General features: G+C 44.3%; 1 protein-coding gene across 7 annotated transcripts; it reads left to right on the plus strand.

Annotated features, from left to right (window-relative positions):
* The first annotated feature begins 355 nt into the window (after nt 1-355).
* chd4a (chromodomain helicase DNA binding protein 4a) lies at nt 356-25,349 on the plus strand. 7 transcript variants are annotated; one of them, XM_073462837.1, is made up of 40 exons: nt 356-502; nt 3,692-3,801; nt 4,177-4,419; nt 8,376-8,494; nt 8,752-9,017; nt 9,312-9,442; nt 9,548-9,686; nt 10,638-10,807; nt 10,925-11,158; nt 11,244-11,447; nt 11,542-11,750; nt 12,478-12,609; nt 12,703-12,802; nt 14,304-14,495; nt 15,789-15,989; nt 16,099-16,236; nt 16,415-16,536; nt 16,689-16,862; nt 16,977-17,118; nt 17,302-17,433; nt 17,582-17,699; nt 17,920-18,044; nt 18,168-18,260; nt 18,526-18,667; nt 18,750-18,919; nt 19,148-19,337; nt 19,497-19,586; nt 19,837-19,928; nt 20,047-20,180; nt 20,373-20,517; nt 20,680-20,833; nt 20,941-21,038; nt 21,130-21,394; nt 21,945-22,010; nt 22,099-22,305; nt 22,407-22,515; nt 22,654-22,786; nt 24,039-24,234; nt 24,716-24,891; nt 25,008-25,349. In XM_073462837.1, the coding sequence occupies exons 1-40, from the start codon at nt 442-444 to the stop codon at nt 25,020-25,022; spliced, it is 5,937 nt and encodes a 1,978-aa protein (XP_073318938.1). In that variant the 5' UTR covers nt 356-441; the 3' UTR covers nt 25,023-25,349. The 7 variants fall into 7 exon arrangements, with proteins under 7 accessions (XP_073318938.1, XP_073318940.1, XP_073318941.1 ...); XM_073462839.1 differs by having other exon boundaries at nt 22,102-22,305; XM_073462840.1 differs by having other exon boundaries at nt 19,148-19,325.
* Nucleotides 25,350-25,745: the final 396 nt, after the last annotated feature.

The raw sequence follows: 25,745 nt of genomic DNA on the forward strand, positions 1-25,745 counted from the left end.
CGCCGGTCAAGCTCGGCTAGCACGCATGCTAATGGCACGGAAACTAACGATAGTGGGCAAGATGGCATGTCAGCTGAACGCAGAGACGGAGGCGAGCGTAGGGCTGCTAATCTTTGCGAGCCGTCCAACTTAATAACAGGCAGATAAAGTTAAGATTCATCGTCCATGCGGTGAGTGTCGAGGCGGCTCGGTGTCTCACCGGGTTGCTGTGTGTTTGAATGCTGTTTGCTGCTAAATATTCACTTCCGTTTTCTTTTTCTTTTTTTGTTCTTATTTCCCTTGTCGAAACCTGGCCCGGCTGCCCCTCTCCTAATTACACGACTTGGACCGACTCAAGACCGGGTCAGAACTCTGGATTACCCCCCACAAACGAATAACTTTTTTATTTAGTTAGCTAAACTGCTAAGCTAACTAAATAGAAAGTTTTCTTGCTCGTCCGCTATGTCTGGAAGCGAGGACGACAGAGACGACTATGGAGCCGCGGACGACCGGTTGATGCACGGTAAGACAAGGCTCATTTGTTAGCTGAACATTGCTAATGTTCACGCCGCTCGCAGGGGCTAGCATGAGCAGATGTTTTCTGACATTCACATCAATCATGTTTCGTTAGCAAAGCGCCCGCTAAGTCAACGCTGCTAACTACCGGCTAGCTAACGTTAGCGGCAACATTTAGCACAAAAAAAAACACTTGCACTGCTGTTCGGTATCTTTTTTATATATATATAAAAAAAAAACACCCACTTTTTTTTTTTTTTTTTTTTACCTAAACCACAACCAGAAGCGGTGTGGCCGATGGATGTATTGTGGCGAAGTCACGCCGACCGACCGGCATGTTTCCCGGGGCCTAACGTTAGCCAGCTACCGGTGTCTTCTTTACGTGTCGATGACAAGATGGAGGCAGCCAGTTAGCGGAGGGAGCTGGCGGATGACGTGCAGCGGCTCTCCCCCTTCCTCATGGCCGGTTTGAGTGTGTGTGTGGGGGGGGGGGGGGAGAAAAAAAAGTGCAAATAATACCGCGTAGCTGAAATACATCCACACATCTCAGCTACGCGTTTCATCCGATCAATTAATCGAGCTTATCGATCGCTCGGGCTCGCGCGGACCGAAGCACGCATTTGTTTACAGTTTGTGTGATTCCGACGAGCACGTTGGAACCATTGAGAACAAATAGTCCTACAAGTTAGCTGCGAGGGCTAAAAAACCCCGACCAGAAACTGGGTTTTACCCGTCCAGAACAGCCCAGTTCGTCCCAGTTCTGACAGGTGATGCCGTGTAAACAAACCGTTGTGCGAACGGGAGCAGAAAAATACCGAAAAGTGTAGAAAACGGGGGACATTTTTGGGTGTGAATGCAGGTTATTGTTCCCCTGAACAGGCACTTTAATTGGATTTGTTAGCCGTGACATTATATTTCATGTTTGTTTTCTGTCCTGTTACGATATCAGACTCCAGAAAAATGCCTGTGAACTTGGTTTGAGCTGCAGTTAATGATTTTATATTTCATAACTGCATATTTGCTGCATAAATTGTCAGAAATTAATGATTAGAGTCCTTTTGCGAGATGTCTTCAGGTGTTTTTGTTTTGTCCAAGCCAACGATACAAAAGCCAAAATCAAATCGGTTCAATCACGTCGCCTCAGTCGGCTTTAAAATATGAACGATAAGCGACATCCTCCGTTATTAGACCTTCGATTCGAGTGAGGAAAACTCAACATGTTGGAAGAAAAATACCTTTAACAGGTAAAAAAAAAGATGTAAGAAACCTCAGGAGGAGCCACAGAGGAGGGATCCTCTCCCAGGACAGACACACAACACAATCACAGCTCACTAATATCATCCATCGACTGTCTGATGCAAGGAAATTTATATTAGGAATGTTAAACTACTCAAAATTAGTGAGGAATATTTTGGTGTTTCACTTCATTGTTTATTCTGTGACATATCTGAATACTTATTTTGTGTTTCGTGAATATTTCTGCTCCCTGACTTTCATTTGACCCCTGTCCCAATAACCCTGACTAATACTGAGTAGTACTTAAACTGAGAAAAGTGTCAAAATCTCTCAGTGGAGAAGCTAAAACCAGGACGTGATTGATATCGCTTAAAACCTAAATCATTATACATAATATGAACAATCACAGATTAATTTTCTGTTGCCTTAAATTTAATTGTTTCAGCTCTAATTGCAAGTCTTCTCCGTGCTGCTGACGCTAAGATGACACAGTGTTTTCCTTTAGTAGTGTTGTTAATAGTGTCTGTCACTCTTTTAGCTGTTAATGTTCTGAGACTTGAATGAAGTGTCAAGTCTCTGGAAACTCATCTCACAGTTTCACTTTGGCTGAGATGATCCTACATCTGCTTTAAGTTTATGGACGAAGATCATTTTAGCCTTTTAAGAGGCTTTTGGGGAAACTACAGAATCATCATCGTGTCAGAAACGTCGTCGTACTGCGTTAAAAGATGATTTTTAAACCTGCTTGAGTTTACAGCTGTGCAGCCGCCCGCCCACCCGCAGACGCACAGCTCGGTCTCCTTTAGATGACCTAAAATCTCATCACATTAAAGCGTCTTCCTTACCAGGTGCGTCTTCATGGCAGCTTGCCATTTACTTTTTACCATAGTCAATTACATTAATAGGATCTGAGTGCCGAGCCACTGATGCAACACTGGACTGTGCTCCCCTCCGTCAGAAGGCCTGCAGCGCTGTGTAGTAAATCATAATGACTAATCAGCTGTAAACGACAGTTTTAACCACTAGAGCAAAACTGATTCGAATCACCCCCCTAGGGGCAACTTGTTAAATGGGTTAGGAACCCAGACCACTAGCTTGTCCTCTACTAGTCCTGGTTCTCAGGCCCTCCTTTAATCACAGACCACTTTCATATCATTTGGCACAAGGTGGATGTGGTTGCAGCCTCACAGTGGTGTAATTATCCTGCTCCAGTAAGAACTTCTTTCCTTGGAAACCAAAAAGTAGTTTGTTGGAAATTTGGCCTCCTGATACTGATAATTACAACATTAGCTCTGTTAATCAATACCTCACATATTCAGTGATGATTTAAAGAGTGAAGACAGTCTGTGAAAAGCAATTTTAAATGGAAAATCCTCCTGATTGAGCCGTAACATCATGCAATGAGTAATTTGAATTTTGTAGTACTTCACCCAAAATATAGATGAGCGAAAGGCAAGGCAGATTTATTTATATATCACATTTCATACCCAAATTGTCATACAGATTACACAGATGAAAGCACAGGGAGGAAATGATGAAAATAATAAAATGCAAAAAGAATAAAACAAAAACTCTAAAAGCACACAGATGAAAAGAATAAGAAGCACACAGAATAAAGCACAACAAGACAAACTTAACAAATACATTTGACATGAGAGAAAACTCATTCAAAGCCGTGGTAAACGGTTCGGTCTTAAACTTTTTAAATCCACGAGAGAAGCTGCTCAGTGACTCAGTTATTCACCTGCTGGATCGACGGATTAAGTAACCAAACTAAGCCACGTTCAGAATTCACCGCCGTGTCGCTCGTGTTTTGGTTACCGCCCGATATGCAAGTGTCTGCTGATGTACGCGCTATGGTCACGACTCTTTCTTCAGTATTGTTATCACACTTGCACATTCAGTCTCTCCTCTGTGTGTCTAAAACCTGAAATGTCTCCGCTGGTCCCGATTTTTGTAGACGATGAGGAAGAGGAGCTCTCGGAGACCGAGACTCCGAAGGTGAAGAAGAAGAAGAAGGCCAAGAAGAGCAAAGAGAGCAAAGGCAGCAAGAGGCGGTCACGCAGAGAGGTGAGGATGCAGGTCATTGTGTGTGTGTGTGTGTGTGTGTGTGTGTGGTCGCTTAACTGTAGAATAAATATCAAAAGAATAAAAACTTTGAATAAAACAACTCAAAGCCAGACGCGACTCATGAAGCTTCACACTCAGTGAAAAGCATGACTGTCTGCAGGCTTGATAATCTTCTCATGCAGGCAAAACAGCTGATAAGGTCAAATTTGCTGGGGAGTAGTTAAGATTGTAATAGACGGCCTGACCCCGTCTGCTAATGGTTAATAGACAAAACTTTTTACTCGCTTGCTTGTTTTGCAGAACATGTTTGGCATTTCAAACCTGTTTTAGTCTAAAGCTTCTTCTGCTGACATGTCTTTGCTCTCCTTGTTCCAGGAGCTTCCCATCAGCTCCCCGGAGCCCATGGACATGGGCCCGGTGGAGGAGGCCGAGGACGGCGGCCCTGCCCAGCGCTCCGACAGCGAGGGCAGCGACTACACTCCGGGACGCAAAAAGAAGAAGAGAGCGAGCAGCGGCAAAGAAAAGAAGAGGAGCAGCGCCGGCGCCGAAAGGAGCACCTCCAGGAAGAAGGAACCGGAGCCCGAGGAAGATGAGGACGATGATGATGACGATGGCTCGGTGAGGAAAACCGGGGAGGGTGTTTGAGGGACAGATCTGTGATGTTTTATTCCTTTTCATTGGCCAGAAAAGTCTGTGAACCTCAGAAAACTGGAGCAGAAGTTGAAAGGAGAGCTTTAGGACATGAGGAGGAGGAGGAGGAGGAAGATTAATTTCAGATTGTGGGGTGAAAAAAGGGATTCCCCTCGTGCACACTGAATCTGCTCAACTTTGATTCTGTGTGTGGAAATAATCTCAGATACCAGTCTTACAAGTGTGCACAGGACACATTATGCACACTGAATGTTTCGTTGACCATTCAGGGTTCAGCAGTGATGTGTGTGTCAGAAACCTGCCCTCAGTACACTTTTAATTGTCCCTAATACGAGTGGTTTGGTTAATTATGTTGACGCCTTGCTCTAAAACTTGCGGTAAACCGCACAATAAATAGTTTGAGTTTCGCCCATACCCTCAAACACCATCCAGCTAAACCTGTTCCCAGGATAATTGTACCATTTGCTGGTATTAAGCTCATAAACTTCTATACTCGCTGCCATTTTCTCCATGTGCGCTGTGCAGGTGCCACACTCAACAGATGTAAAGGAAGCGAGATTATTGGGGTCACTAGATTAACTTGCCGTACGTGGCCCTTTACTTGCCCAGGACGATCCTAAATGTCGAACCCTGCCCTCTGTATCGTTCCCATATAGCCATTTGTCCCTGTTCATCACACAAAGTCAAATCTGCAGACTCTTAAACTTCATTTACGTCGGTGTAAATGTGTTTAAGAACAGGCTGAATTGAAAAGTCTGCACTATATTAAATAATCAAGGAAAACTGCTGGATTACACCTCTTGTGCACGTTTAAAGCCTCTGCTGATAGATGTTCACGACACACAGAAATGAAATATACAGGTAAAAAAGTGCATTCAAATTTAAAGGACACAGCAGCGTCATCTGCTAAATAATTAACTGTTATGTAAAGTATATGTAAGATGTAGTTAATGTGCCAAACCACCGTGATGACCCCTTTTTTAAAGTGTGCAGAAACAACATTTGACTGCGGTATTGAACTAAAACTGTGACCTTTGTTGGGCTAAAATGTTCAGCAGCTTTGTTGTCCTGTTAATTCCTTTCTTTTTTTGGGGACATAACTTTAGTAGCAGCCTTTGTTTGCTCCGTGACGAGCACATATTGACTGTGTACCTGTAATGGAGTCTATGTGATATGAGAGGTGCTTAAACAAAGAGCTGCGCCTGGTGGACTCACAATCCGGCGGCCAATAGGGGGCCTTGTAGTTAATGACACTTATGCAAGGGGTGGTGTTGGGATGTGTAAGTGTGTGTGTGTGTGTGTGTCTGGGACGGGGGTGTGTAAGGCATATATGCTGTTACCATGGTAACCCCGCCTAGCGCCGCTCTGCACTGCGCTCTTGACCCTTTTTTCTTTTTGGTTAGATAAACACATTTTAATTCATCGGCTGCGCCGCCCTCAATCCTTTTTCTGCAGCGCGTTCTGGAAGACGACGAGATGGGAAGCGTTTTTTGGTGAAAGGCTGGAAGAGGAAGGTGTAGTTTACCTGGCTGAAATTACTGCTCACCTGCTCAGGGCCTTTTTTTTAAACTTCAATCAGCAAGAAATTAATTTTTATTGGCCAGAAGTAAAATATTTTCAGGGAAATCAGCAGTTTATAGAAGAAAACCACTCTGAAGTCTGTTTACCGAACTAAAATTAATACTTTAACCATTACCATTGACAAAATAATCATAATGGTAGGCATCTAGATACGATTATTTTCATTATCGATTCATCTGCAAATTATTTTTTGATTTGTCTGAAACATTAAAAATGAAATTCTAGATTCTCATCACAGTTTCCCAAAGTGACGTCTTTAGGTCGCTTCTTTTGTCCAACCAACAGTCCAAAAAACTCTTAATTTACCGTCATAAATGACAAAGAAAAGCAACAAATTTTCACTTTTAAGAAGCTCAAACCAGCAAACGTTTGATATTTTTGCTTGAAAATTACTTCAACAATTCGTCAATTATCCAAAAAACTGGCAGCTAATTTCTTTCAATCCACTAATCAGTTAAACGACTAATCATTACAGCTCCAAAGCATCCATTTTGACAATTAATTTAATTGTTAAAATAATTTTTCTAGCAAATATACCTCTTTTATATTTTGTGGTTTTGCTGCTTTTCTTTGTCTTTCTGTGATGGTAACCTGAATGTTTTTGGTTTTTAACTATTAGTCGTACAAAACAAGCAATCTGGAGAGAATAATGATCGGGAACATTGTGACTTTTTGTTCTCATATAAATCTATAAAGATGCATCATTAATTATAATAATCGTTAGTTGCAGCCCAAGTTTAAGCCTTTAGTCATATAAGAAATGAAAGTTTGACAGCTTGGACAGAGTTTAGAAAACTTTTTAAGCCTCCAACTAATGTGTTTCATTAATATTAAACATATCTATATTATTTTAATTCATCATTTACTCTATTGAACAACACATTTGACATTTCTGTCAGTTTCCTGTAGCCTGACAGGATGTTTACATGTTTTCACTGACGAAAAGTGACGTCAAAACTTTCAATCACCAATCACATGAAACTAAACTTGACAAATGACTTAAATCACTTACCGCAATCTCATGTGGTGGTTAATGCACTCACAAATTAACCAAACCATTCAGTGCAATTATCTTTTTAAAAACTAAGTGGTCAGTCAGGCAGGTAAATCCTAATGGACTTATTTTTTTTCAGCATCCGTTTTCTAATTTCAGATCCTCTTCACCGGCCACTTAAACCTCATGACCACGCAAATGTCATCATCATTTCTGAATTAACAAAAAATCACCATCAATTCCAAATGAAGTTGTCGTGTTTAGGGCAGATAACGTCAGCACCTGTGGCACAATAATTCAGTTTATTGTGGGTAAAATAATGGCTGCTGCTGACGCGCAGGGAGGGGAAACGATGTTTTTGTGAGAGGTTGAAGGTTTGGCTTTTGTGATGTACAAGGACGCAGCAGCAACAGCTTTTTGAAAACTTTTAAAAAACAAAAAGCTCACAGTTGTTCTCGCGTGTTCGTCACTCAGAGTGTGATCAGCTGTAATCATCCTGCAGGAGCTTCTTACATCACATAAGTTTGTTGTGACTAATAACGTTGAGGCGTCTTGTCTCATTAGCACATATTGAATTATGAGCAGAACAGCTTTACACATGTTGGGGCTCGTCTGTAAACCAGGTTCTCCTCCACATTCTGGTTATCTAATAAATTGATCAGATTAGTATTGATGAGTCTTAACTTAAGTGGCTGTGAGACATCAGACGATGCAGTGTTCACATCCTGACACTGAAAGTTGTTTATTTTTTCTCTAAAGACGTCGACTGGATCTTCCAGCTGCCGTCTGATATGTAAAGTTTTTACTCGTGAGGAGGGGTGTAAATCAAAAGTTTGATTACAATATCATGTTGATTCGTTGCACAACGATGCAATATATGATATCTCAAAGTCTGCCATGACGCATTTTCGATTCAGATCAGGGACCTGCGGTTGAAATGCCGATTTTTACCACCCGCTTTCTATTCTGCTTCTGGCCATTAAGAAGAAAACAACACAAAAATACAGGGAAACAAATGATGGCATTTCACATTGCATAAATTAGCCTGGCAGCTAGCAGACTTTTCCTCTACTTAACAAAGTAAATCTATCACTTGTACTTTTTCTTACTCACCGTTGGTTCAAATGGCTGCATCTCCTGACAGAACCTCAGGTTAAGTTTCAGCCTGCATGTAGCTTTTTTCAACCTAACTTTGTTGAAACAGACTTATCAGACTACTCAGTGAGATGCTCTGTTGATCATTTAATTGATGTATCGACCCCTACCCGTAAGTCTTTTTTTGACGTTGTTGTATATTTTTGTCACTCTGATGTTAATGAAGGTTGTTGTTGTTGTTTGTTTTCTGTAGGAGCCCAAGTCGTCGTCCCAGCTGCTCGATGACTGGGGCATGGAGGATATCGACCACGTCTTCACCGAGGAAGACTACCGCTCTCTGACCAACTACAAGGCCTTCAGCCAGTTCGTCAGGTAGATACACAAACAGATTTGCAATAGAGATTAACTGATACACTGATATACATTGGTGGTAAAAAATAAAACTATTGATGTGAAAAATTTAAAGTCGCCACAGATGGAATATAAGTAAGCACAATTTGGAGGTACTTCTACCGAATGAGTCAAATCAAATCAAAGATTCACTGCAACCCAGTTTGATTCATGCAGAACAAAAGACATGTTGAAAACTTGACTCGGACCATATTTGAATTTGACTTCCTTCCCTCCAGGCCCCTCATCGCAGCCAAGAACCCCAAGATCGCCGTGTCCAAGATGATGATGGTTCTGGGCGCCAAGTGGCGTGAGTTCAGCACCAACAACCCCCTGCGAGGAGCCGCTGCTGCCAACGCAGCGCTGGCAACCGCAAATGTACCGGCCGCCGTCGACAACATGGTGGCGGAGGTCGCCCCGGCCGCTGCAGCGCCGGCGCCCCCAGCAGAGCCTCAGCAGCCCCCTGCACCGCCGCTGCGCAAGGCTAAGACAAAGGAAGGCAAAGGTACAGTGAGGAGGAGACATCACTCATAGTTCAACTGGAAGGATAAAAGGATTGTAATGATTGAGAACAAAAAGGATATTTGAGGACGTCATCTCGGATTTTCTGACATCAACAATAAACGATGTGATTGATCTGGAAAATAAGTTTCAGTCAAAGACGTGTTGGTTTTAGCCCCGTCCCTTGTATCCATTGTTTCGTTAGTCACCTAGTTTGTGCTTTTAAGGCAGCTCTTTGTTCTGTTTCTCCTCGGCTCTGTGCGTGACTAACTCCCACCTTTCTTTATTGTGTTGGCAGGTCCCAACGCCCGCAAGAAGTCAAAGACCACACCTAAACCACAAGAGAAGAAGAATAACGCCAAGACCAAGAAAGTGGCTCCTCTTAAAATCAAACTGGGAGGCTTCAACAGCAAGCGGAAACGTTCATCGGTACGATCCGTCTTTCCTGTCCGATTTCTTCTTGTGCACGCATTGCTTGTGTGTCTACATACAGTTGAGTTTTTATATAATGAGTTTGTCTCTCATGTTGCACAGAGCGAGGAGGATGAGCCTGACGTGGACAGTGATTTCGAGGATGGCAGCATGAACAGCGTCTCAGTCTCAGAGGGATCCAACAGCCGCAGCAGCCGCAGCAAAAAGAAGCCGTCCAAGAGCAAACCCAAGAAAAAGAAAGGTACGTCTGACACCCTTTTAGCCTCTCAAAGTCAATTTTACTTCTGTTCCTCTTGTTTAATTCCTTAACTTGAATTCACAGTAGCTGTTGTGTAAACTCCGGGAGTTGAACCGATCACTGAGTCAGAGCTCTGCATGCTCTGTGAACGGCCTCAGATAAAGCCTGCAGATTGTAGGTTAAGCAAACAGCGGTGAATGGTAATAACTGCATGCAGGGTGAAGCCTTAAACGTCTTAAGAACGAACAACAACATGAGGAGGTGTATGCACACACATACAAACACACACACATTAGTCACTGTGACTGAGTCAGCACAGTTGGGTATATTTAGAAGGACGACATCTTGGTCGTTGCTGACTGACGCATCCCCTGGAGCTGCTGTCACAAGACCGAAGTGCTGTTTGGATGCGTCACCGGTGAATTTAAATCGGCAACTGGAAGAGGCCGCTAAGTCCACATGGAGCCAATACACAGCTGATTCAGAGTCCTTCTAACTGTCGTGATGTTTTGTTTCTTCTCTGAGGATCTGAGGTGAAAGGTTCGGGTTAGCTGCTGAACATTTAGCTCCTGAAACCAGCCGAGACACACACGTTTAGTTCGTTTCCAAAAAGTCAAACACATTCTTGAGAAATGCTAAGACTTTGCTGAAAAAATGTAAAAACTCTTAGGAAATATTGAGAAATTAGCAGTAGAGATCAGTTTCACCCGCCAAAACTAATATTTATATTTTCCCTGTGAAAACCTCCCGCTGAAGCTGTTGGTGTTGCTGTTGTTGAGGGGAAAAAATGAGTCAGCGAGTGGGTTTTCCTCCGACAAAACAACATAAACACGCAGCAGCAGAATGTCACAAATGCCGAGCCTGGATCTGAGCACATATCACACATCCTGTGTTTCAGTTTAATGTGAAAATGTCAGGAGGCGTTTTGGTCAAAGTGTTTTCTGTTGCAACCAGAAGCAGAGGAGGGGGACGGCTATGAGACGGACCACCAGGACTACTGTGAGGTTTGTCAGCAGGGTGGAGAGATCATCCTGTGTGACACCTGTCCCAGAGCGTACCACATGGTCTGCCTGGACCCCGACATGGAGAAGGCCCCCGAGGGCACCTGGAGCTGCCCGCACTGTGTAAGTAACACACACACAATCTTAAATTATAACACTCACACATTAAACGCAGGTCAGTTTAGTTGAACAGGAGCAACAGTGGAAGTATAAAACCTGAATTATTCCTCCTGATTCCAGGAGAAGGAGGGCATCCAGTGGGAAGCCAGGGAGGAGGGCTCAGAGGCCGAGGAGGACAACGGCGAGACTGGAGAGATGGAGGAGGACGACCACCACATGGAGTTCTGCAGGGTGTGTAAAGATGGAGGAGAGCTCCTCTGCTGTGACTCGTGCCCCTCGTCCTACCACATCCACTGCCTCAACCCGCCGCTACCTGAGATCCCCAACGGAGAGTGGATCTGCCCCCGCTGCACGGTGAGCTGGAAGTGTTATAGTTTTTTTAGAAGGGATGAGATGGAAAGAAAAACATTGTTCTAATATTTCTTTTGTTCCCCTGCAGTGTCCCCCCATGAAGGGGAAGACCCAGAAGATCCTGACCTGGCGGTGGGGCGATGCTCCTGCTCCCACACCTGTCCCTCGCCCTCCAGACCTTGCAGCCGACGCCCCCGATCCCGCCCCGCTGGCAGGGCGGCCGGAGAGGGAGTTCTTCGTCAAGTGGTCCAACATGTCGTACTGGCACTGCTCCTGGGTCACAGAGCTCCAGGTGTGTGTGGAGTACGCAGAGAAATGAGAAATAAACTGTTTTACTTCATAAGTCGACTTTCTCCTTTAACATCTTCGCTCTTTCGTCCGTCCAGCTCGAGCTCCACTGTCAGGTGATGTTCAGAAACTACCAGAGGAAGAACGACATGGACGACCCGCCGCCCATCGACTTCGGCGAGGGAGAGGAGGACAAGAGCGTCAAGAGGAAGAACAAGGACCCCATGTACGCACAGCTGGAGGAGCAATACCTCCGCTTTGGAATCAAGATGGAGTGGCTGATGATCCACCGCATCCTCAACCACAGGTCGGCACACACACACACACACACACACATCTTACAAATAAGTTTTGATGCTCCAACTTTACCTGTTAGAAGAAGCAAAGTTTTTTAATTAACAGTACATTCTTTAAAAAGACATCGCCGCATTTATATGAAGTATATATATTCAGGTCACTGCAGAGGAGGTGTATCAGAATAAAACGTCTCCTCTCTTCATGAAATGTTCTTCGTTACTTCTATTCATAATATTGAAAGTCTCTCTGCTTGTAAGATGTTCCCTTGAGAAGATGCACCACTCAATCTAATTATATGTAATAATCTAATCTAATTATATAAAATTTCTTTAATTGCATTATTTATTCAACCTTTTATTTAACGAGGATGGTCTCTTGAGTTTGGCCTTTCCCTCTTTGTAAGAATCTACAAGCACTCTGAAGTTGAAATCCCTCCAAGGTCGGATGTGATATCCAAACTTGCTGGAGCTGCAGTTTTTCTGATAAAAGTAACATGTGGCGCAAAATACCGAGATAAACGAAGCTCTGTGGTGCTGCAGAGATGCTTGTTTGGTCGCAAAAATCACATCATCCTTCCCATTAAAATCGTGACTCATTGCAATCTCAATATCTGTCAACAATGATTAGAGTCTTTAAGAAATCAAGTGATATAAACTAGTCATAACATTAAGTTTAGCAGCATCTTTCAGTCAAATCAAACAAAAAGTGAATGTTTCCGTCTCTGCTGTGTTTCTCAGCGTGGACAGGAAGAACAACGTGCACTACCTGATCAAGTGGAGAGAGCTGCAGTACGACCAGGCCACCTGGGAGTCCGAGGACATGGACTTTCAGGAGTTTGACGTCTTCAAGGTGCAGTACTGGAACCACAGGTGAGATAGAGACGTTTAATCTGCTGCGTGATACAGAAACACACTCACACACAACACTTCCTGCTTTACTGACTGTGTGTGTGTTTGTTTCAGAGAGCTGATGATGGGAGAGGAGGGGAAACCAGGGAAGAAGATCAAGGTGAAAGGACGAGTGAAGCGGCCCGACAGACCTCCTGAGAACCCCGTGGTCGACGTGAGTAAAGATTTACTGAGAGTTACTGAGGAAAAAGCTGCAACCACAGATGTCCAAAACTCAGGATTCAGACCAGAACTGAACCATTCCTGGTTTGAACGATAGTCAAGTTCAGAAGACGGAGAAACTCTCCCTTTAAAACCAAAACTGAAGACATTTCTGCTGGATCGGTTTGCAGCTCTTACACTTGTTTACTGAGCAAAAATAGGATTATATTCATTCACATAATTAATCACCGAGACCGTTAAACTCTGTTAACCCCAAACATGTTTTCTTTTAAGAAAGTTACCATTTATCACCAGAAACTATAAATACAGAAATGATCGTCAGATTTTTACATTTCGACCGTCCTTGAACAAATTATCTGTGACGAACACCTCCATCACTGATATAATGGAATGAATAACATTATTTTTACAAGTTTAATTTAAAACGTTGCCAAAAATAAACCGTTTGCAGGAAGCAGGTCCTGTTAGAAATGTTAAATTCTGCGCTCCTCAGTGCAACTTAGAAACTTTGAACGACTGAGAAAACTTCACTGAACTGCAGGGTGTTTGCAGAGAGCAGATAAGAGACGACCAGAGAGGTTGTCAGAGGTTGTAAAAATGTAAATAGTTCAGTGTGTGTAGCATGTGGAACCTGCTTTCCTTCAGTAGTGGTAACATTTGTTGGTGCGTCAAAAAATGTTGTTTGTGTATCTGCAGATTCCTTTCTTGTCAATTTTTGTCAAATGTTTTAGGAAAGAAATTCAGCTTCCCTTTTCAATGATTTCTGACATTTTAACTGTCAGTTGTTATTTTTGGGTTCTCCCTACTTCTAGCCATGATTGTGTTGTTTCAATAGAGGGAATGCAATTTGAAAACAAGCCCACATGAGTAAAAATACAAATTTTGACAACTCTCACTTCAGATTTCATGAACCGTTTCCGTGCAGTTGTGGCTGAGAAGGAGCCGACTGACCGTATATTCAACTATATGCAATATATTCTTTTAAGACTAATATTTACAGTATTCCTCTCTAGTTTTGCTTATTTTGACCTTTTCCATTCCTTGCTGATGTTGATTGGATTAAAAGCTGAATGAATAATGATATAATTGGCCGCTGTGCAATAAATTGTCCGTTTTAGTTTTAAGATCTTCATGATTTCTCTATTTTCAGGGTTCGTAAAAAAGTCTTGAAAGTTCAAAAAGGAATTAATCTTAAACGGTCGTGTTTTTCAAGGTTAGGAAGATGCTGGAATTGGAATATAACACTGACAATATGCTTGATTTTGGGCATCATTTTCATCTACGCAATCACTCATGTAAAGAAAAATCTTCTAGTATTTTAATTAAATTGTGTTGTCACATTTGTTTGTCTCCGTGCTTCAAAATTAGCGAGCATTAAATAAATAAAGTGACAGTTTGCAGCTGCATTTATTGTAACAATTAAAATGATAAAAGCTTCAAGAGTCTCGTCTTCATGTGACTCAGTTTCTGTCCCGTCTCTTTTCTCCTCCCAGCCGACGATAAAGTTCGAGCGTCAGCCGGAGTACCTGGACAGCACGGGCGGGACGCTGCATCCCTACCAGCTGGAGGGTCTCAACTGGCTGCGCTTCTCCTGGGCTCAGGGCACCGACACCATCCTGGCCGACGAGATGGGTCTGGGAAAGACGGTGCAGACCGCCGTCTTCCTGTACTCGCTCTATAAAGAGGTGTGTGCTGTGAGATACTGTGTGTCTGTTGTGTAGATGTGTGTGTTACACTCCCTCTGAGGCCACACACACTGAAACTGTGTACACTGGTTTTGTGGTGAACTGCTTCTTCTGAACTGGTTTGTTTGAAACAGGAGCTCAGCACAGAAAGTTGTTTTGACTTTGAAGTTTGTCCTCTTCATGATCATTATTAAATTAGTTTCATTATTAGTTTACAACTAATTAATTTGATCTGTTTTCATGAGTTTTGGCCGAGCCTCCCTGCCTGTGACTGTCTTTAGATAGCCGTCATCCCATTGGCTGGCAGCCATTCAGCCATTTTGTATTAGTCAGGTGAAATCTGACGACATTAAGTTCGATCTCAGACAGTAAACATTCACACACCAGACATGTGTGCAGCTGCTGCCACCTAAAGGCGGGAGGCCAGAATACACTTCCTGCCAGAGCAGCAGGAGCTCTGTCCCTGTTTTTAAACCTAATTTGATGACTTATTTTTAAACCACTGGTACTAATTGATCCCTCTTAACGATATGTTTTGTTATATAAACATTTCTTAGATGTAGAGAAGCTCAGAGCCGGGGGAGGTGTGGCGTTCATGAGACAGCAGCTGTAGCAGGATGTTTGTCAACAGGTTCAGTCTTTTATTTGCAAAAACTAGACCAAAATTAGCCAAGAAGACAGTGGTCTGATTAATTCCTATTAATCCTAATTAGCGGGGCTGCATATAACGATTGTTTTCATTATTAATCGTCCACAAAGTGACGTATTCAGATTGCTTCTTTTGTCCAACCAACAGTCCAAAACCCCCAAACTCTTCATTTGCTGTCAGAAATGAGAACGAAAAGCAGTAAATACTCACATTTAAGACGCTGGAACCAGAAAATGTTTGACAGCTTTGCTTGAAGTTTAGTTAGCATTTATGACAAGTATTTATTAGGTCTTAAAGTCTGTTTGGAGCCATAAATATTTAACTGCAAATTCTTATTGTGATTTTTACGGGTGCTGATGTTTCGTACTTTTCATTTGTAAAGTTCTGCTCTCCTAATTTAATTTGACATCGTTTTGAAAACAAGGAAAAATTGCTTTTAAATCTCCTGGGATCATAATTTGGTGCCTCGAAGGTCTGAGTCAGCCGCAAGATGAAACTCACAAAAGAATTCAATTTAGAGTAATTTGTCTTGTGACAGTGATGCTAACTTGCATAATGCGGTCCATGCAAAACTTCCAGTTGCAAGTCAAACAACTGTCTGATCTGTAGGACGTGTTGAACTGACTTCCTGTCTCCCCCCTCAGGGCCACTCCAAGGGGCCGTTCCTGGTCAGCGCCCCGCTCTCCACCATCATCAACTGGGAGAGAGAGTTTGAGATGTGGGCGCCCGACATGTACGTGGTGACGTACGTCGGAGACAAAGACAGCAGAGCCGTCATCAGAGAGAACGAGTTCTCCTTCGAGGACAACGCCATCCGAGGAGGGAAGAAGGCGTCCAGGATGAAGGTGAGAGGAGGCGGGACAGAAAAAAAATAAGTCCCAGATGAGTTGAGCGACAGAATGAAGTGGGTTTAAACTTGCTTTAACTCGTTTTTATGTTGATTTCATCCAACAGAAAGATTCGTCGATCAAGTTCCACGTCCTGCTGACCTCCTACGAGCTGATCACCATCGACATGGCGATCCTGGGCTCCATAGACTGGGCCTGCCTGGTGGTGGACGAGGCCCACAGACTGAAGAACAACCAGTCAAAGGTACAGACACACATATACACACACACCTAGGTTCACTTCATCAAGAATCAGCATGAGTTTTCAGCTGTAACAAAAGTATCATAACACGTCTGGATTGAAATTCTCTGCAGTCTGCTGTTACTAAAGTTTAACTGAAGCTCCTGTTAACATGTTTTTCTTTGTTTCTGCTGTTTTGTAGTTTTTCCGGGTATTGAACAACTACCCTCTGCAGCACAAACTGCTGCTGACTGGAACTCCTCTGCAGAACAACCTGGAGGAGCTTTTCCACCTGCTCAACTTCCTCACACCTGAGAGGTTCAGGTAGGAGAACATCTGTGTTTAAAACCCAGAATGATTTCAGCAGTCGAAGCAACCGTAATACAAAACAAAATCACGGTTGTCAATCAGCAGTGCGAAGATCCCACCTGACAGTAACTCACCTGTCCGTGTCGTGTCGTCCTCTCTGTTCGCAGTAAACTGGAGATCTTCTTGGAGGAGTTCGCCGACATCGCGAAGGAGGACCAGATCAAGAAGCTGCACGACATGCTGGGTCCGCACATGCTCAGGAGGCTGAAGGCCGACGTCTTCAAACACATGCCCTCCAAGACCGAGCTCATCGTCAGAGTGGAGCTCAGCCCCATGCAGAAGTGAGTCAGGAGGAGGGAATGAAGGCGACGGTGCCTCGAGATTAAAGCCGTGTAGTTTGAGAATGGTACAGTGGATAAAGAAAAGGGTAAACGTTTGTTGTCGTCCTTTTGCAGGAAGTACTACAAATTTATCCTGACGAAAAACTTTGAGGCTCTGAACACGAAAGGAGGAGGAAACCAGGTGTCTCTGCTCAACGTCGTCATGGACCTCAAGAAATGCTGCAACCACCCCTACCTCTTCCCCGCGGCTGCTATTGTAAGACACGAACATCAGATCATTTGTTTTGGTGAAATGTTAAAGTTTAGATTTTATTTCAAGGCACTTTTGAAGAATTATGTTAAAGAAGATCTCTAATTATTGTATTAAAGGAAGTGTTAAATTACTGCAGAGGAAGAGAGTCTACAAACCTAAATGTTTTTGATTGTTCGCCCCAAACAGGAAGCTCCAAAGATGCCCAACGGGATGTACGACGGCAGCGCTCTCACAAAGGCTGCTGGGAAACTGCTGTTACTGCAGAAGATGATGAGGAAGCTGAAGGAGGGAGGACACAGAGTGCTCGTCTTCTCTCAGGTGAGAGACGACTCATAAAAAATATCCGACCAAACTCCAGAAAACTTACAAAAGAGTTTGAAGCATTTCCAGTTTGAGCTGCAGCAAGAGAAATCCAGAAATCTCAGTGTTTCCTAACAAACCGTCTCTTCTGTGTGTTTTGCTGCAGATGACGAAGATGTTGGACTTGCTCGAGGACTTCCTGGAGAACGAGGGCTACAAATACGAGAGGATTGACGGAGGCATCACAGGAGGGATGAGACAGGAAGCTATCGATCGCTTCAACGGTGAGACGGAGAGCACAAACTCCACCTTTCATCCTCCGTCTTTGAGTCCTACTTTCCTTTTCATCTCCCTTTCTTTTCAACTTCAACTTTTAATTTCACAATGTAAACTTGATTCGTCAATAGTGTTTAAATGGCTATGTACAATCATTAAACTTTCATGGAAGCTGGTGATTAAAACGTTCTGTAAAGTGACCGTTCTTTCCTCTCTTCTCTCCCTCAGCTCCTGGTGCTCAGCAGTTTGCTTTCCTGCTGTCAACGAGGGCCGGAGGTCTGGGTATCAACCTGGCCACCGCCGACACCGTCATCATCTACGACTCTGACTGGAACCCCCACAACGACATCCAGGTACAGCAGGATTACTCCGACACCATTGAAACATCTACTTTTGAGCTTGTTGAAAAGTTCAGCTGATGTTGTAAAGATCTTATTTCCTCTGTTCATGACTCATCTTCCTTCCTCTGCGTCCAGGCCTTCAGCAGAGCTCATCGTATCGGTCAGAACAAGAAGGTGATGATCTACCGCTTCGTCACCAAGGCCTCAGTGGAGGAGAGGATTACTCAGGTAAGGAGGACAGGAGCAACACGTATCTGTCGAGCAAGTGTTGCTTAAAAGACGTTTCAGTCTGGCAACTATTTTTATGACCAGCAAAGAGGAACAATCAGGCTTCATACAAAGTCTTGAAAGTTTGGAAAATTCTTATTTTATTTGCACGACCGGGTCAAAACCCTACAAACATCTGCCCGGAGCTACATTTAACAAACAGTTTTAGATAAAAAAAGTGAAAGCAGTCTGTGATAAATACATTTTCTTGTGTTCTTCTGTCCAGGTTGCCAAGAAAAAGATGATGCTGACTCACCTGGTGGTCCGACCCGGTCTCGGATCCAAGACGGGCTCCATGTCCAAACAAGAACTGGACGACATCCTCAAGTTTGGAACGGAGCAGCTCTTCAAGGACGAGATGTCAGAACGTAAGAAACGGCACCGATGCGCTGTTCACTGCTGCACGAAGACGCCGAGAAACGACTTGTGTTAACCGGCGTGTGTTTTCAGGTGAGAACAAGGAGGAGGACAGCAGCATCATTCACTACGACGACAAGGCCATCGACCGTCTGCTGGACAGGAACCAGGACGCCACGGACGACACGGAGCTGCAGAGCATGAACGAGTACCTGAGCTCCTTCAAGGTGGCTCAGTATGTGGTCAAAGACGAGGAGGAGGAGGTGAGTGGATCCAGATGTGAAGCACAGCAACAATTAGTTGTCAACTATGACGAGACTTTTGAGGACGTTGCAACCCTTATGTGAGGATGTGCAACAGCTTCCTGACTTCCCAGAGTGTAAAACTGACATTTCTTCATGTAATAATGATGTCTGCTTCGCTTACTCAACTGGTCTCAGTAGTCACGCTGTTCTTCTTCACCCTCTGACTCTTTCTTTCCCTCGGCTCAGGAGGAGGAGGTTCAGCGGGAGATCATCAAGCAGGAGGAGAGCGTGGATCCAGACTACTGGGAGAAGCTGCTGCGTCACCACTACGAGCAGCAGCAGGAAGATCTCGCTCGCAACCTCGGCAAAGGCAAACGTATCCGAAAGCAGGTCAATTACAACGACGGCTCGCAAGAAGACAGAGGTACGAGGAGAGGTGATATTTGCCGTCCAATTTTGGAAATTTTCTCTCTCTTCGTGGTGTTTGTGGATGTTGGACTTGTGGAGATCAATTTATGCTTCATCGTGTTGTAAACACTTTCTCTGCTGGAGGACATTCATCGTTTGTTTCCGGGGTTTTTTTTTTCTCTCACAGCTGATTGGCAGGATGACCAGTCTGATGGCCAGTCAGATTACTCTGTGGCGTCTGAGGAGGGAGACGAGGACTTTGATGAGCGAACAGAAGGTAAGAACCACCGTATAGACCACTAGACAATACTGATTTCAAGCTGTCCCTCACTTGTTCTAAAACCATAAAACATCTGAAAATAGGGCAAATACAATGAACAAGAACTAAAATGTCCAGATAAAGACGAGGCAGCAGCTTCGTCACGTTTATACACAAGAAATAAAGATATAATTGATGCAGCTCACTTGCCTCCCTGCAGAGCATCGCTTATTATCTGTGTAATCACCATCTGTCTTCCTCTCTGCAGCCAACTCTCGCAGGCCGAACAGGAAGGGCCTGAGGAACGACAAAGACAAACCGCTGCCCCCCCTGCTGGCCAGGGTGGGAGGCAACATCGAGGTGAGCAGCTCAACACCAGCCGGGACCGTTTGTTTAAAAATCCACTGGGTTGTCATGGGTCAGATGTGTTGTGCTGTTTGGTTTCTGTTTGTGAAGTCCGACGCTTGCTGTCTCCCAGGTGTTGGGTTTCAACTCTCGGCAGAGGAAGGCCTTCCTGAACGCAGTGATGCGTTATGGGATGCCTCCCCAGGATGCCTTCACCACCCAGTGGCTGGTCCGAGACCTGCGAGGGAAATCTGAGAAAGAGTTCAAGTAAGAAACAAAATATGATCGATCGAACGCTGAAAACAAGTGGTTGGACTTTCTTAAATATCAGGACATCAGAGTTCCTTCACTGATATTAGATGAAATAAACCTTTAATTCTCTTCTTGTATTATTTCAGTACCTCTCGTATGTTTTTCCTCGTCTCACGTGTCCTTCATCAACTCTTGTCTCTCTTTCAGGGCCTACGTCTCTCTGTTCATGCGTCACCTCTGTGAGCCCGGAGCCGACGGAGCCGAGACCTTCGCAGACGGCGTCCCCAGAGAAGGGTTGTCACGGCAACACGTCCTCACCCGTATCGGTGTCATGTCGCTTATTCGCAAGAAGGTAACAAACGGCAGCTTCTGCTTTGTCTTAACTCAAACTTTTGTTGGTAGAATAACAAAGAAAGCAGCGATGGCGGTAAAAGACCTGACGAATTATTAGAGTTTTGACCCTTTCTGACAGCAGTGTTGTGTTCACTGACCACGTCTTCTTCGTGTTTTCCAGGTCCAGGAGTTCGAGCACGTGAACGGTCAGTGGTCGATGCCCTGGATGGCCGAGCTGGAGGAGAGCAAGAAGGCCGCCGCTCAGCCGGACTCCCCCGGAAAAACCCCGTCCACCGGCACCCCCGCCGACACACAGCCCAACACACCCGCTCCAGGTAACACATACACACACAAACACACACACTGCTCAGGTCTGAGTGCACGAGACGATCTTCACAAACCACATTAAAACAACATGATGAATGAACGTGTTTCTTTGCAGTTGACGACTCAACAAAGACTGAAGAGGCAGAGAAGGAGGTGAAGAAGGAGGGCGAGCCGGAGAAGAACGGCAAAGAGCTGGCAAAGACCAGCAACGAGGTAAAGACACGATGTGTTCATGTGACGTGAATAAAAGTAGGATCTTTAGACTCTGAACGTGTTAATTAAAAAAACTGACTTTGCCCTCCAGGTGATCGCCATCCCAGATGACGACGAGAAGAGTCCACCGGCGGAGCAGGAAGACAAGAAGAACGGAGAAGAGCCGATGGAGACGGACAAACCGAGCAACGGAGAAACGGAGAGCGTCAAAGAGAAGGAGGGAGAGAAGGAGAAAGAGAAGGAGAAGGAGGCGGAGGGCGAGAAGAAGAGTCCAGAGGGAGGAGAGGAGACCAAGTCACCTGCAGAGGCCAAGACGGAGGGGTCAGAGGTCAAACCTGAAGACCCCGAAGTCAAAGGTAAAACTCTAAAACTGTTTTTATCGCCTGTTATCAGTCAATATTTTCCATTTTTATTTTCACAAGACGAAGGTTAACAACTTCCTCACGGTGCACAGCACTTAGTCAGAGAAGCTACTGAAGATATAAACACCAATGACCAGAACCAAAACCAGTGGAATAAAGGTTTTGAAGATGTGATGACATTTAAATTACTCAGAACAGAAACGCTCACAGCCACAACAGAACAGTTAAAGCAATAATCGACACTGTATGGAGGTGTATCGGTTCTGAAACTGAGACTGAAGCTGTGATTCAAACGTCTGCAGTGTCGAGTCACAGTCCTCCGAACCTTCATCTTTTACCTTCACTTTTAAAATGACTCACATTGACACATCTCTGACACAAACTCGACTGCAGTGGACTTTTGTGTCGGGCTGTAATCTGCAAAAGTCGCCGTTAAAAGTGATATTGTCTTCTTTTTTTTTTATGAGTCTGTTATGATCTTTAAAATCTTGTCTGTCTTTATTTTCTTTTAATATTTCTTCTTCATGTTTCCCTCTTTTTGTAGCAGAAGAAAAGAAAGAAGAAAAGACAGAAAAGATGGACACCACGCCTCCCGCTGACGAAAAGAAAGGTACCAAACTCAATAACAAGGTTTATTCTCTCCTGTCTTCGCACTCTGTCGCCTGGCCGTTAATCGTGTCTCCTTTCACCTCCTGCAGCAGATCTGAAGGAGGAGAAGGAGGCGCCGAAGACGGAGGAGGCGACCAAACTGCAGAACGGAGACAGCAGCAAAGAGAGCGCAGCGTCGGCCGCCGCTGCCACCGCCGCTCCTCCCGCTGCCGCCGCCGCCGCCGGAGCTGCCAGTGAGGAGAAGAAGAAGGCGAAGACCAGGTTCATGTTCAACATCGCTGACGGAGGATTCACAGGTACACACACACACACACACACACACACACACACACACACACAGGTAGTTTAAATTCGTTTTCATGTAATAATGGACGTCTTTCTCTTCTCTCTCTCTCAGAGCTTCACTCCTTGTGGCAGAACGAGGAGCGCGCCGCCACCGTCACCAAGAAGACCAATGAGATCTGGCACCGTCGCCATGACTACTGGCTGCTGGCTGGCATCATACAGTATCCTTTTATACCGCCTGTGATTGGCTCGCTGCTCTCCATGAGGAGAATTAAGGGGTGTAAACGGAGGATTGTTGTTTTCGATGAGTCTTTGTCCGCTCAGAGAAGTTGTTCCTCTTAACCCGCTGCTCTCTTCAGACACGGTTACGCTCGCTGGCAGGACATCCAGAACGACGTGAAGTTCGCCATCCTCAACGAGCCCTTTAAAGGAGAGATGAACCGAGGGAACTTCCTGGAGATCAAGAACAAGTTCCTCGCCAGGAGGTTCAAGGTACAGATGGAAACGCCACAAGCTCCTCTGGCTCCGTGTTTTCTGTTTGATTTGATGACGTTTCAACTGTTCGGATTCAAAATCAGCAACCTTCTTGAAGACTTGAGAGCCGAAACGTCAGTAAATAATTCAAAAAATGTGCGAGCCAGAGTGTTCAACACTTTATCTACTTATAGTCTACTTTCCAGTGGTATGCGTTACCTTTCTATGATACAGATGGGAAGAGAAAGCATTCACATTAAGTCACCAGATTTTAGTCTCCGCATTAGTTTGTGTCTTCCTGGCACTTCTTCTGTCATTGCAGCTCTTTACATGTTCATTCATGTTGATTTAAGGGTTATAATCACAGGAATCAAGGAGTCAATAATACATTTTGAGACATCAATGAAAATAACTTGGCTCTTTAGCACCAGGACTGTATTTTTCTGACTTATCTCAGGGGACTCATTTGTATCGGCGCATATTTCTGTTTTCTTTGAGATTTGTACAAGCGTATCGATTTTATCTGACCTCTCAACAAGTGAAGCTCTTCCGCTGTAAATACAGCGATCGGTTTCCTCTTCAAGCAGGAGACGATGACATGAGGGAGAAACAACATAAAATCTAAGATGAATTAACTTCATCTTAAAAGTTCTGCTGAAGCTCACAGCCTTCCTGCAGAACATCAGCCTGTCACAACTGCAAAACGAAGGGCGATAAATGACCTAATGATGTCATGTTTACTAGGGACAGACTCGTTATGGCTGATTGTCTGCGCTGATATTCTGCATTTTTCCATTTTATTGAGCCCAATATTCTGTATTTTCTGTTTTATCAGGGCCGATTTTCTGCAGTGTTCCTGTTTATCGGCGCTTATGAAAATCTAATTTTAGAATAACCAAAACTTTATTTTTAATTCAAAGTATATCGGCTCCAGATATCAGTTATTGGTCTCCTTCGTTACTAATAATCTGTGTCCATGTCGGTCCTGTAAAACCACATCAGTCGATCCCTGTTGTTGACACGATAGTGAAGGATGACGGACTTTGACCGGTGACGTCGTCTCTGATTTTTGGTAAATGAAGCCGTATATCACAGAACAAAGACAGCGAGGAGACTCCGATGTTCAGAATTAATATAATATAAATCCTACTGACACTTTACAATTATCTTTATACGTCTGGTAAACAAGAATCCAGTGCAGACTCGGATGTTTACTGATGATAAAGTTGTTTTTCCGGTGATGCTGACGCTCTCCCTCCTCCTCCTCCAGCTGTTGGAGCAGGCGCTTGTGATCGAGGAGCAGCTGCGTCGCGCCGCCTACCTCAACATGTCGGAGGACCCCTCCCACCCCTCCATGGCCCTCAACACCCGCTTCAGCGAGGTGGAGTGTCTGGCCGAGTCCCACCAGCACCTCAGCAAGGAGTCCATGTCCGGCAACAAACCGGCCAACGCCGTCCTGCACAAAGGTGAGACACGGACACGCTGTCGGCCGCTGTGATCAAGGCTCTGGTTTAAGTTATGACTTCCTGTTAGCATCTTAGCATCTTAGCATCCAGGTTGTTTTGAAGGCTTTTAGAGATGCTTTTAATTTGATAAGCGGCGACTATTTTATAAAGTTTTTTGTATGTTTTGGTCTCGTTTATTACAGCTTTTTAATCGTTATTCAAAAACACATTTTTCTTCTAGTTTCTATGTTCTGTTGAGAATATATACGTACCTCAGCTTGTCCTTTAAAATAATGTTACTACGTTCGCAAATAATGTGAACTTTAGGTTGTGAAATCTGTCGTCACACTGAGATCAGAGTATGAAACCTGGAGGTAAAAATCTAACGTGAAGAAAGGAAATAAATCGCTTTAGAAAATAAAATGTAGCGTAAAACAAACATAAACCATGAATCTGTCGTGACTTCAGCTCCTCATCTGTTTTTCTTCTTCTTCTCTCTCAGTGTTGAAGCAGTTGGAGGAGCTGCTGAGCGACATGAAGGCGGACGTCACCCGCCTCCCGGCAACCATCGCCCGGATACCGCCGGTTGCCGTGCGACTCCAGATGTCTGAGAGGAACATCCTGAGCCGGCTGGCGAGCCGAGGACCCGAGACACAGACACAGGCACAGACACAACAGGTACGGAGCTGAAGCTATCGATCGTCAGTCGATAAGTTAAGAGTTTAATAATAAATAAATAAATGATTATTTAAAAACGTGTTTCTAACGTTCTTGTCTCCGTTCTCCTCCTCCAGATGTCGCAGCAGTAGACTGAAACTCTGCTCTTTACCTCGAAAACCACCCCCTGCCTCACCTCGACATTCCTGATTGGTGCACAGCAGAAATAACGGACAGCGCGCTCCAGCTTGAAGCCACGCCCACTTCACTTCCCCCCCCTAAAAACAGACTTTACAGAGTTTTTCTGGAGGATCGAATCCTTTCCCCCCCCCGATAACCCAAGTTTGAGGCTGTGGACAGAAAAGCTATTTTATTTTATTTTTTTTCCTCCTTTTTTTTCAATTTCTGTATTAATATTATTGATATAATGTTATTATGATGGTTTTTTGGGACCTAAATAAAAAAATGTAATAAAAGAAGTTGTTTGTGGTCCGTTGGGCAGAAGGTCGGCGACGACGGCGTCAAAACACACGAGAGCGTTCACGCCGCTTATTGGTCACGTGTGTCTGAGGCGGGAACAAGAACGTAAATACAGGAAGTCGGTCGAATGCACTCACAAAAACTACACTGCTTTACACCCGCTAGCTGCTACTACTGCCAACTGTTTGCGTGCTCTCCGGCATCCCAGAATGCAAAGCACACCTGGCTTCAGTACACCTGTAGTTGTATCAGATCACGTTACCTCCACAAACGAGCCGGTCCAGAGTTAATTTGGGTCCAGATCACATCCTCTCAAAGGTCGTAGTGAAGTTGTTTTGGTCCAGAGTCTGATTCAACCGGACTGAAAGGCTCAGGGGTGAAAACTATAAAGAAAT

Source organism: Pagrus major, chromosome 3, assembly GCF_040436345.1.
Source record: "Pagrus major chromosome 3, Pma_NU_1.0".
NCBI lineage: Eukaryota > Metazoa > Chordata > Actinopteri > Spariformes > Sparidae > Pagrus > Pagrus major.

Excerpts from the sequence above, each read along its gene's own strand:
- chd4a (XM_073462837.1), top strand. The coding sequence starts at position 442 with ATGTCTGGAAGCGAGGACGACAGAGACGACTATGGAGCCGCGGACGAC. Across the intron at positions 3,802-4,176 it reads AGAGGCGGTCACGCAGAGAG|GAGCTTCCCATCAGCTCCCC; the intron begins GTGAGGATGCAG and ends TCCTTGTTCCAG. Across the intron at positions 9,687-10,637 it reads CAAACCCAAGAAAAAGAAAG|AAGCAGAGGAGGGGGACGGC; the intron begins GTACGTCTGACA and ends TGTTGCAACCAG.